Consider the following 13,328-nt stretch of genomic DNA (forward strand, 5'->3'; position numbering starts at 1 on the left):
ACATTATACAAAGTGAAAATAAAAAGTACTAGAGTTCTTTATATATCTTAATTATATAAAAATCAAGAGGCGGACCTAGAAGGGATCACCAGCTCTCGGTAACTTCAGAAAAAGTATATGTATATATATGTGTATATATATTAAATAACAAGTATATATTTCAATTGACACCTTATGATTCAAATTATAGGCAACATCATTTGTTGATTTAGGGGAATACAACTTAACTTTTAGTGTGATGCCTGGATTCGGTTCCGACTCCAGCATTTGCTTAAATTTTGCTGGCCCCGCCATTTTTAAATCCTGAGCCCGCCTCTATAAAATTCCATAATAATATTAAAATTAAAGAGTCCAAGAGACAATTCAAGAGTTGCAAAATAGGTGTGGCAATGTGCTTCATGTGCTTAACTCTAACATTAACCAAAAAGGGAAGAATTTTTCCCATCATTGCCTATTTATTTATTTATTTATTTATTTATTTATTTTCTAATTTAAAAGGGAGGAGTCCTCTCATTCTAAATAATGTATCACCATTTAGTTCACACACACAATAACTCGCGTATCTCAAATATTCAAGAATGAATATGTCTATTGTCGATATAGGATAATGAAATAAGACACCATGAATCTGTGCCTTTTGAAATTTTATTTATCATTAACTAATAAAATTGCTCATGTTTTATTTATCATTATGATTTTATTAAGCGGCAACTTATGTTACAAACTTTGTTTCCTGTATAAAATAGCTCATATAGGAAATCAAGTTTTTGGCTTAAATTGTCACTAAATAAAAACATAACGAGAATAACTATTGCATTATCATTCTTTTCGGTTGTCAGCTTGTTTCGTTTCAGATGTTCGAAAAAGGTTATTGGCGATATGGATTTTACTGATAGAGTAATAATTATAAAAGGGCAAAAGTTACTGGAATGATATCAAGGTCTAGTTTCTAGAAGTACTACAAATATGTATCGCAGATTAATTAGGGACACCAAATCATAAAAATTAAGATAACAAAAACTTTAGGCCAAAAGCGATTATGTTCACCCATTTCCTTATGTAAAATTGGTTTTTTCTTACTCTATATTAATTATGTAAAAAGAAAAGGACTAAAGAAAATCAAGGGTTGAAATGGCCAGTAAGAGTCAAATTGACTGGCCATATTGGTGTAACAAAAAGAGTTGTGACCTTTGCATGGGTTAAAATGAGGTCTATTTTTTTACGCTAATAATATTCTCTCTATACTACTACATGTTTCATTTTTTTTCCCTACAAATCATGAATGTTATCTCATGAGACAGCATTCATGATTTGCTCATCACCTTCCTCTTCTTTTTTCTGATTTCCCTATTAATTAAGGAATCAGACATATAATACATATCCAAAATTCTGTCCAAATTTTCAGATTAGAAGAGGAACATAATATAATTGACTAACTAAATCAGGTTTTTTACTTTTTGCAGAATCTTGATTAATTACATGTGATAATGGCTTTGATCTCCATCTAATCTCAAAGGGGCTGAATTAATTAAAGCAGATTATTTAGAGATGGGTGCATGTTGTACCTGTCAAAGGGGCCAAAATTTTGAAGGCAAACATCATAATCACAATCATAATAATAATCATCATAATTATTATGAGGAAAATAATGGGGAGCAGAAAGAGATTGAAGATGATTATCAAAGCATAGTAGGAAGAGGAGACTTGGGTGCCAATGTCAGGTTATGTGGATTTTCTAAATTTGTATCAATGTATAGTCAACAAGGTAAAAAAGGGATCAATCAAGATGCCATGACTGTTTGGGAGGTATTCTTCTTTCGATTCCTCTATATTATTTCTAAAATGATGCAAAATTTCTCCTCTATTTTTCCATTTTCTTCTTCTTCTAAATCATTTTTATGATAAAAGTTAGACATATCCTACAATTCAAAGAATAATATGGTGCATATTTTCATTGATATTATGTTCATTTCTTTTATACTAATGTTTCCGAGTCATATTGGCCAAGGGTGGTCAATTGAATCCCCTTATCAAAATTACGTTGAGACATAGGTCATTAACTGTTTATGCATATTGAATTATTGATAATTGAATTCCATTAGTACAATGAAAACTTCTTTCATTGTGGTCGGGGTTTAACATATGTTTTAGGTCATGGATAACTCGTAGCTATTAGGGATGGAGCTAGTGTTTGATTTACCGGGATTCAGTCGAAACCAGTAGCTTTGGTTCAAACCATGTATTTGTCTTACGAAATCTATTATATATGTAAACTTAAGATGACTAGAATCTGATAAGCTTCAAATACTAATTTCGCCTATGCTAGCTGTGATATATGTGCGAAGAGGACCGATACTATTATTAAACAATATTGTGCAGAACTTTGGTGGACAGAAAGGTATGTTCTTCTGTGGTGTGTTTGACGGACATGGACCCTCTGGCCACAAGGTTGCGCGCTATGTTAGAGATTTCTTACCTTCCAAAATTTCATCATATAATAATGAGATCAGTACCAACAGTATTAGATGGGATGTCGAAAAGGATGATGATGAAGCTTACAACCCATATTTTGCTGCTTGGAAAGATAAATTTCTCAAGTCTTTTAAAGAAATGGATCAAGAACTTGAAGGTGATGGTTCTATTGAAAGCTATTGCAGTGGCACGACAGCAGTGACTTTAGTTAAACAGGTAAAATAAACATACCTGAAAGAACCTAAATTTGTTGTGACGTTCGGTTTTTTTATTCTGTTTTTTTGTCTATTTTGAGGTGGCTCTAATTGTTGAATTTTTCAGGGAGAACATTTGATAGTTGGAAATTTAGGAGATTCTCGCGCTATTATTTGCACCAGGGACGACAAAAATGAGCTTGTTTCTCAACAACTCACAGTGGACTTGAAGCCTAACCTTCCAGGTAGATACATTTTTACGCTGTCAGTGTATTATAATCATAGAAGGGGAGCCTTGGCGTAACTGGTAAAGTTGCTGCCATGTGATCAGGAGGTCACAGGTTCGAGCCGTGGAAACAATCTCTTGCAAAATGCAGGGTAAAACTGCGTACAATAAACCCTTGTGGTCCGGCCTTTCTAGCTTAGTGCACCGGGATGCCCTTTAGTGTATTATAGTCGTCGGTTATAACAGTTTATTCACTGCATTTTAGTGTATCAAATTATAGTTACTATAGATAGTTACCTGTTGTTACATGTCATCTTAATCTGATGGTGTTAAAAATCTTTACTCTGTCAGTGCTTGGGAAAGTGTTTACATAAGTTTGTTTAACTGGATTGACTTTATTTTGTTAATGTATTGTGCTGTCAATTTCAACAGCTGAATATGAGAGAATAAGAAGTTGTGAAGGAAGAGTAATGGCAATGGAGGAAGAACCAAGTGTATATAGGGTGTGGATGCCGGATCAAGATTGCCCTGGCCTTGCCATGGCTAGAGCTTTTGGAGATTTTTGCTTAAAAGACTTTGGCCTCATCTCTGTCCCTGAAGTTTATTATAGAAAGCTTACTGAGAAAGATGAATTCATTGTCTTGGCAACAGATGGGGTAAGCTATATCAGAATTCATACTTCTTACTTATTCACCTAATCCTAGTTTTTTGGCTACAACTTGCAGAAAAGAACAATGCTATTGTGTGTCTCTAAATTTGTGAGGTTATTACATGTCTTTGTGTAGATACTAAATTGTTCCCAAATATGCCAAACTTGGAGTTAGACTTCAACATCTCATGAGGAAGCTCCCCATAACACATTTTGGCAAATGCTATAGGACTAGAGGCGGATCCATGACTTTAGAGTCACTAGGTCCAGAGTGATCGCTGTCTAATATGTATGTGTATGCACATAGTGGCCGAATCATGAATTTCACTAAAGGGAGTCAAAATATAAAGAAGTAAACATATGAAGAAGCTAAGAGGATTCAATATATAGTAGTATATACATATAAAATAAAATAAAACTGACATATATACGCAGTGTAATTATCCGGAAAAGGGTGGCTCTGCCACTGAATGCACATATACAATGATATACATAGTCCAAGTGGAAAGCAAGGGGTCAGTCACTATATATGTAGGACATTAAGCAGCTCTTAGACCAAATAAGGCAGCTAATACACATCTTTTTTTGTGTGTGTATAGTTGTGGGATGTTTTAAGCAACGATGAAGTGATACGTATAGTAGCAACAGCAAGGAAGCGATCTATTGCAGCAAGATTGGTGGTGCATCATGCGGTTCGAGCCTGGAAATACAAGTACCCTTGTGCCAAGATCGATGATTGTGCTGTCGTATGCTTGTTCTTGAAACGCCAGAGGCCTCTGCTAACGAAATCATTGTCAGAAGTGACTGAGCTGAGCTTAAATTACACAGAGCTAGCAAGCAGTCAAAACAACACCCCCAACTCAAAAATAGATGATGGTCTTGATACACTGCTAAATTATCAACTCAAGGAAGAAAAAGATCCAAATGTAGCATTTGCAACTGGACTTAATGATGGATCAGGTAATGATAATAACAAGAGTTCGTCAAGGCACGCTCGTTACCTTAGCAGAAGAAAATCTGCAATGAATTTTTGAGTCCATTGATCAGCAGTATATGTTAAACTAAACATGTATACTACAAATTTAAATGAAATACTTGTATGTATTTTGATTTGTATAGTAGTCATGGGATATATAAAAGTTCTAAGGCAAAAGAATTTGGTGGGTAAAAATATCATAAAATCAAGTCTGACACTTTTGGAGACTTGAAACTATTAGCAGTATATTGAGGCTAATTAGAAACCTAAATATAGCGCGGTTAACACTCCAACTAATCTTATCTCATGTGCTAAAATAGGATTTGCCATTGTCATTTCATTTTTCTTTACTAATGGCAAAACGATTCAGTCTAATTAATGAGACCAGGTTCATTCCAAACTTGACTTTGAGGATGTCCTGAATCATAATATGCATATAGTAGCTGATTTATACTCATAATGTATTCATGATTCGAAGTTTATGATTCTAGATTCTAGCTACTTAAAGTTATTGGGTTCTAAATTTATAATTTGTATATATGAAATGATCTTTTAAAGATAAATACAGTGTTTGAGTCAAATATATAGACACAGCCGATTCAACAAAACTCAATACGTCCTCCGAATATGTGCATGTGGTATGTGAAAAACTTACATATATATAAAGAGCAGAATTTACTGGCTAACTCCAAATAATTGGAGGTTTTTTGGGAGGTGACAGCAGAATTTAGTAGAGAAATCTACCAGTATCTTTTCTAAAATTCAAATGATTCGAGTTTAAATTTTTAACCGCGTAAAACAGAAAAATTTGTGTCCTACAACAAAATTTTGCCTAATCATAGGAAAGCTTAACGCAAAGCAAATTCCTGTACTCTCCTTAGATAGAATGGCAAAAAGCTATCAAAAATATAAAGTAATTATATAGATGACGTTTGTAGTGGCTAAGCCTAAGTCAAACATTTATGTATAAGTTTAGAAGTTACTTTGATAAAGAAAACATTACTTTGTATTTACTATTGTTCGATATCTTTCGAGTTGAACTCGATTCTGTTCGAATTTTAGACGTAACTTATTGGTCTGAGATTATTTATTGGATGTATTGTATTGTTCTATTATTTTTGTCTACTATATATCTTTAATAACAGGTTAGTTATATCTACAACCAAAATGAAAACTGAATATTTTGTAGTTGAAAAATATCGAATCTCGTTTGAATTATGATTTGTAAGGACCTTCAGCATAATTTCTTGACTTGGATAGGGCATTTGGAACACACTTATCTAAGTTTTCTTGAAATAATAGGATAGAAAAAAATCTCAATTGTAATTGAAAGAAGAAGTTGAATGTACTATGAAGAGTTATAAAATTCAATTTGAACTTTTGGTAATGTCTAAAGTTTTATAAAGTGATTTATTGGTGAAAGGGTGTCAAATAATTTACTACGTTTAAATAAAATAAGTGTTACTATATAACTAAGACCTAGCTTTGCATTTGCTTACACAAAAAACTTGTTTCACTGCAATCTTAGCTGGAAATATTCCATGGTACTGTTTTATGCTTTCCCTTCACCATCCTTGTGAGATCCAATTCAATTAATCAAAACTCTACACTTAGGAGGATCTGTCTCTCCCCTATATTTTACAACAATAGCAACAATATTTACAAATTTAATCTTTTGGTAATTGAGATTATTATTGTAGTTTCCAGCAACAAAAGCTAGAAGCAAATAATTAAATTAAAAAGAAACGTCAAAAAGAAAAAGAAAAGACTTTCTTAATTTTCATTGTTAAGGCGCATTATATTGGACTTTTTTCAATACAAGTTGACTAACTCATTACTAGTATTTGAATTTCCTAAAGTACTTTATTATGGTAGTAATTTATAAGTTTCACATAAATACAATGGTTACCTCTCACATTATGCTGGTTTGGAAAAACTACTTCCACATTCTATCACTGTACCAAATTATATTAATTTATTTTGGTTTAATCATGAATTAAGGGAAATTACTCCCATGTAGGCACGAAGTGTAGATAAAGTTTTGTTAAATTGTGATTTGTCAATTTGTGATGGTGCTAGCTCCTACCTAAATCTGAACTTACATTTCAGAGGTTATAGAAAAAAACACTCATCATTTATAAAATTACCGGGTTAAGAATTAATATAAATCAATAAATAAGCCTATATTTAAAAACTTGTAAAATTGCCTTTAAATTGTATTTTCAATTCCATAAATGACTGAAAAATTAATTTAATAAAAGACAAACATCATTTAAATTTGATTTCTTATAGTAATTCCATATAATAGAAAAAATGAGTAAAAGTCCGTGTAATATTTTAAGACTGTTTAAAAATAAATAAAATATAACATGCGAAAGAAAACGAAAAAGAAAAGTACAGTTGGGTCAGGTTGTTGTTGCCTTCTTTCATTCATCAACTATATGTCAAGTACACTTGGGAAGGCCATTTCGCGCCTCTTTATTTTTACAGTTTCTCTCATTTGAAATCCAAACTCTCGAAATTCACTCATTGCCAGGTTCCTTCACCTTTAGTTTCTCACTTTACTTCATTGTATGTCTAAATTCGTTTCCGCATTATATAATCTCACTTCTATTGTATATATAGTTGTATTTGGTTCTGGTAATTTATTGCCGTTGATCCTGATTTGGCAGCTAAAATATTTTCTTGTTGAACAAGAAAATTGTTCATTGCATTTCCATTTAAATCTTTATTGGCCGATTTTGCTGTGCATGTGATCATCTCGCTTTCCTTCATTTTACCAAATGTTTATGGAATTTACTTTTGCAGATGAATTTTAGTATCAGTACAAGTATTTGTGGTTTGATTTTAGGGCTTAGTTCGTTAGATATTAATTCATTCAATGTGGTTAAATTTCACATTTTGTTTTGCTTTTGGATTTAAGTTATATACACTGATCGTGTAAAGATACCATTAGTGAATGTTAATGTGTGATAGCAGGTTACTTATCATTTTTATTGGATTACCAATTAATATATATTAAGATATTTACTTGTAATTACCTAATAACCGACCTGATTATGTAAATATTTTTTAAATGTCAATGCGTAGAACTTAAACTCTTTGAAGCTGGAATTCTTTCAATCTCATTTCTCAACTCTCAAAATTTTCCCACTTCTAGGTTCTTTTGCCTCTTCCGGCTCCACTTCATTCATCTGTATGTATGCGTAAAATCGTTTCCTATAAAGCCACACTTTGATTTGTATAGTTACATTTGGTCGTCGTTAACTTCAATCATTGAATTGGTAGCTAAAGTACATTCTTAAAGATGAAACTTGTTCATTTGACCAGTTATTTCCTTTTACATTTTGTGACGTGGGGTTATTTGCCGATTTTGCTATGTGATCATCTCAGTTCCCTTCTTTTTGCGAATTTTTAATCAAGCATTTGATGTAACTCCCTTTATTTCTCATTTGGTTTTAGGTTTGATTCTATAGATATTAATTTCATCCAATGTGATTATCTTTTTTCCTTTTTCTTTTCTTTTCTTTAGATTTGTGTGTGTGTGTGTTGGGAGGGGGGGGGGGGGATCTACTGGCAGGGTGAAGGAACGGGAAAGATCTCTACGTTACCCCGTTGTCCCTAATGCATCTAACTTTTGATGCGAATTTGGACACGATTTCTTGAATTTCTGACGTGTAATATGTATTTAGAAACTGAATGAAAAGTAGTATAGATCAAAACATTTTTATAGTTAAAATCCTAATGTGAGTGACTTAGACTGTTTTATTGCTATCACCAGGATAGATTGTTGTCATCCTATTACATTAGTACAAATCCTTAGGTTAGTGAATGTTTTCATGGCTGAAGGTGTCAAAGGAGCGGGTTGGACCAATTTCGACGTGTTAAAATGAGTAAATCAATGATCAGATCATTATATAACATACTCTTTTTGTTATTTTTTCCTTTCCTGTTCTTGGCATTTCACAGAAATAGGAAGAGATCATTGTGCCTTGAGTCATATAGTGCTACACTTGAGGTCTTAAGTAGACATTTGCTTCTCCTTTAGATGAATAGATATATTGTTAGTAATTATTTATTGGTTGTTTAATCCCTGTGCCTTGTCTAGCTTGATCATAATAGCTCTGTTTTTCTTTTACAGTCATGATGATTTAGTTTTGTCCAAATGGATTTTTCAGGATGGGAGCACGGAGAACAATGCATACGTTCGTACCTAGTAATTCAGCACCTTCATACCAGGCAAAGAATGCTCGAGGTTTCCGAAATTTGATGAGTGATCAACTTGGCGGTGTTGTATTCGGCTGCACAAGTACTACAATGAAAGAATGTCTTGAAAAGCAACTATTTGGTCAGTTATTCGGCCCTAATATGTTGGCCTTTGAAAAAGAAAAATTAAGACAATTGTGTGCAGAGGCATAATATACGTTTGAGCACAGTTTTTAATGTCTTTTAACTATCATGTGAGAGTTGATTATTACTTTATTTACTTGTTTCATTTTGTCATCCTTTACTCAATTATAAGCATTTAAAATCTTTGACAGGTTTGCCTGTTGAACACTTTTTATATGTGAAAAATGTACATCCTGGTTTGCCACTGTTCTTGTTCAACTACAACGATAGGAAGATCCATGGAATCTTCGAGGCAGTAAGCTCTGGTCAAATGCATATCAATCCATATGCTTGGACATCAAATGGTTATGAAAAAACACGATATCCTGCACAGGTTTTATATCATGTTTTCTTCTTAGCTTTATCTGCTTTTATTGATGCTTGCCGGGCAATATCCTAGGAAAGATTCTTTTACTGAAATTTTGCTGTTTCTTTTGAAGGTTCAGATACGTGTCCGTCTACAGTGTCAACCACTGCAAGAAAATCAGTTTAAACCAATAATATTGGATAACTATTATACTCAGAACCATTTCTGGTTTGAACTAGATCATGCTCAATCTAATAAATTGATCTCCAAACTGGCATCTCTTGCAATTGCTCCAAGTAAAACACTGTATAACTCAGCAAACTGGGGAAGTATAATCCAAGATCTACCTGAAAACGACAAGATAGCGGATAATGGATCTTTTGAGCCACAAGACTTGGAAAGTAAGTCGTCCAGTTCCGTTGATGTGAACAGGAAGTTCGGTGCCGGAGACATTTCTCCTTGTTCAAATGGTAGTGATCTGCAGTTCGAGGCACCGCTTGATTTTCAAGCTGCACTAGATGAGAAGGATTTTATATACAAGAAACTTAAAGAATTAGTTCTTGAGCGTGAATGTTCAGGGGCCCCTACAAATGGACATGCAGAGGAAAGAACCAACGCAACGCTAGGTAACACTGTAAATGATGTAAGCATTGGCAAAGCAGCTTTTCGGAAAGCACAGCTTCCTGGAGAAGGGAAGAATGAAGAAAGTTCTTGTGACTCGACTGGTTATCCTTCTTTTATAGTTCAGGTTCTTCATCTTCGCGTAATATGTGCTTCTTTTCATCATCCATGACAGCATTTCTGTTGAACATTTGTTCTATTTGACTCAGCTCTCTCTCTTATTGTAGCTGCTTCAAGGAATGGAGAAACTAAAAGCTTTTAACGAAGAGCAAAATAAAAAGATGGGTGGTCTGGAGCAGAAGCTGGTAAAACCTTATCTTTTTGCAATCTCAGTTTTATGGTGACAAATCTGTTCCACGCTAAAATCACTTTTTCAGTGGTCTAGGCTAGAGAATTTTCTATATTTAAGACATCTTGGAAGAATGGTAAAAAAATATAGACATTTTCCTCTTTCCTTTTGTTTTATGTCTGCTTGGAGAGGGGGATCAGGGTGTTGGAATGAAAACTGCAACAAAAAATTTTCTTATGTCAAAAGAATCCATAGGTGATATAAAGGAATTATGCAACACGATCAGGACTGTCAGAGATCATTAGTAGGTAGTCATCCAAACAAGATAAACAAACTTGAAAAGGAACTTGATATTTTTTCATATTGCATATGGTGTCTGTTCTGTATCTACATGAATCAAGGATTTTTTCAGCTCCATACATACTTGAATTTATGCTGCATCTGCAGTAGAAGTGATCAAGTGAAAACCAGATAATCATAGTGTTTTTACCCTTTCTTATTCCCTTGTCTCCCCATGGAATGTAGGCTGATGTACAAGAAGAAATTAAACTGTTAAAAACTAGATGCTTGATGTTGGAGTCCTCAAATCCTTCTCGTACACATGCTGGTGAAAATGTGGTTGAGTCAGATGATGTAGCACATCTGAATGATGAGTCAATCATCCTAGCTGGAGGATATGATGGTGTATCGTGGTTATCGGCCTTCGACTCATACTCGCCTTTAAATGATGTTTTAAAGTCGCTTAAGCCAATGAATTCTGTTCGATCATTTTCTGCACTTGCAAAGCTGAGTAGAGAACTTTATGTATTTGGTGGCAGATGTGGAAGCTTGTGGTGCGACGGAGGTAATGCTAGTAGTGCCTTCCTTCACATACCCTCCTTTCCCCACCCCCTTTCTCTTAAGTTGCTGATACTGATGACAATCTATTGTTGTGAAGTTGAATCATATAACCCAGCTGATAACAAGTGGACCGTGCACCCTTGTTTGAATGAGAAAAAAGGTAGCTTATCCGGAGCTACTTTAAAAGACAAGATCTTTGCAATTGGCGGTGGAAATGGGACTGAAAGCTTTTCACAAGTTGAAATGTATGATCCTCAAGTAGGTCGATGGATTTCTACACGATCCATGTGGCAGAAGGTTAATTCTATTCCTTGCTTACTCCAGTAGTGATAGTTTGAATTTGAACGGGACAAGGAGCATGTGAAAAAAGCTGACATTGGTGCTCAGTTTGGCAACAGTAAAAGTAAATTGCAATGAGAGCTTATGTGCATTACCCTTGGATATCCTGTCTTTGGTGCGGTTGCTTATCTTCATTTTTCCATGGAAGTTCTTTTGTCTCTACTTTATTCAGTCCTTTAGTAGTATTCAGGTAATATGAAGAAATAAACAAGTGAGGAAACCTTAAAGAGTTGAGGGGAAGAATTGCAAAATGAAATGATGTGTTGTTTAGCAATAATTTACTACAGTGGCCTACTGAATTCGTCTCACTACTAGCTAACTAGAGACAATATGTTGTCTCTTTCTTGTCCTTGCCTACAGTCGGGGCTTCCATTTGCTTCTTTTTCTTTTTATTGTTGGACTATGTTTCTTAAGTAGCGTCCATTTGTATCTCCATTTTCTTGCTACAAGTGCTAATCTATCTCCTCTTGACATAAATTTCTACCATGCATGTACATCTGCAGCGATTTGCTCTTGCCGCAGCAGAACTCAATGGTGCATTATATGCTGTTGGTGGATTTGATGGAAGCAATTATTTGGCGTAAGTTATTGCTTAATTGCTGTTCTTTTCTTTCTATATAATGAATGCACCAAAGAAGCTTGACATTCGGGCCTCATTTTCTCCAATCATTGAATTGTAATTCTCCTTGATCTTTCTTGAGAAAGGAAAGTTGCTTGTAGTTTTCCAACCTGTGGTCCTTTTTGGTGCTAACTGCATCAAGATGTTCCTATAGAAATCTGTAACAGCTCTTTTATTTCATTAAACTGCATACGTGAAAGTAGTAGAGTCTATTTTTAGTTTTCTGCTTTGTTCTTTTGTAGCATCTTTCTTATTAGCTATTACCTCAGGACTGCTGAAAGATTTGACCCCAGAGAACATTCTTGGACAAAAATTGAAAATATGAGCACGAAAAGAGGATCTCATGCGTTGGTTGCTTTGATGGGAAAGTTGTATGTTGTCCTTTTATCACATCTTTGGATCGTATATCTTTGGTTCTGTATTATGTCCTCAAGAGTCCCTAGCCATTGTCCACAACCTGTCCCATTTATAATTTGGGATGAATTTGATCTTCTTGTTATTCACTTTTAGCTTCATGATTGCTCTTCAGATATGCACTTGGTGGGCATGACGGGTATCAAATGGTGCCAAGCATTGAGATATATGATCCCCGTCGTGGGACATGGACGATTGGAGAAGCAATGAACTACTCTAGGGGGTATTCAGCTGCTGCTGTACTAAAGGAGTCCATTTATGTAATTGGAGGGGTTAAATCTGATAATGAAATAATAGACACGGTATATAGTTAGTTATTTCATTGTTTTTCTTATGCTTTGTTTCCATTATATACAAAAAGTCGACCCTCCTTTTTGTGATTGCAGATTGAATGTTATAAGGAGGGTCAAGGTTGGCAAACAACCACCTCGAGGGCTGTCGGGAAAAGGTGTTTTTCCTCTGCTGTAGCTTTGGAGGAATGCTGAACTATGCCCTGTCTTGTCTTGGGCACCCGTTTTTCAACAAGGTCACTATCTGCTCATGTTTTAACTACAACTAATAGTGTTAATTCTTGACAACATTACAAAGTAATTAGAGAAGTGGTTTCATTCCTTAACTTCTATTCTCAGTATAGAAAACAGAAAAATGGTCAAAACTCATAGCCAATGTATGGTATAGTTTGAAGAAGTATCACTGTAAGACAGTTTTCTGCAGCTTTTTGTCTAAGGAAAAACATGTGCACAACACTTAATTGTTTTTTGCACTATTAAAATTTGTTGTCTAGCATAATAAAATCAGGGTAAAGAATTGGGTTTTAGGAGGGTTTTGATGATCCAATAATTTGTCATTTCTATCTGCTTATAATTACAGAACCTTAAACATAAAGAGTGTGTACCCAAAAAACGGATAACAATTGAATTTATACGTAGTTCTAAGGATACGTGGTATAAATTGGTACAAATTGAGAAAAATAAGTAAATGAATATCGAAATT

General features: G+C 34.3%; 2 protein-coding genes across 2 annotated transcripts; both read left to right on the forward strand.

Annotated features, from left to right (window-relative positions):
- The first annotated feature begins 1,242 nt into the window (after positions 1-1,242).
- On the forward strand, positions 1,243-4,655 carry LOC107787064 (putative protein phosphatase 2C 65). The gene is made up of 5 exons (XM_016608583.2): positions 1,243-1,806; positions 2,380-2,688; positions 2,794-2,911; positions 3,325-3,548; positions 4,141-4,655. Exons 1-5 carry the CDS (start codon positions 1,549-1,551, stop codon positions 4,573-4,575), a joined length of 1,344 nt encoding a protein of 447 aa, XP_016464069.1. The 5' UTR covers positions 1,243-1,548; the 3' UTR covers positions 4,576-4,655.
- Positions 4,656-8,714: 4,059 nt separating this feature from the next.
- On the forward strand, positions 8,715-13,070 carry LOC107787061 (uncharacterized). The gene is made up of 10 exons (XM_016608580.2): positions 8,715-8,865; positions 9,059-9,240; positions 9,347-9,961; positions 10,062-10,139; positions 10,649-10,967; positions 11,061-11,260; positions 11,806-11,882; positions 12,191-12,292; positions 12,451-12,637; positions 12,722-13,070. Exons 1-10 carry the CDS (start codon positions 8,715-8,717, stop codon positions 12,818-12,820), a joined length of 2,010 nt encoding a protein of 669 aa, XP_016464066.1. The 3' UTR covers positions 12,821-13,070.
- The last annotated feature ends 258 nt before the right edge of the window (positions 13,071-13,328 follow it).

The sequence above is a fragment of the Nicotiana tabacum genome, chromosome 24 (assembly GCF_000715075.1).
Source record: "Nicotiana tabacum cultivar K326 chromosome 24, ASM71507v2, whole genome shotgun sequence".
Taxonomy (NCBI): domain Eukaryota; kingdom Viridiplantae; phylum Streptophyta; class Magnoliopsida; order Solanales; family Solanaceae; genus Nicotiana; species Nicotiana tabacum.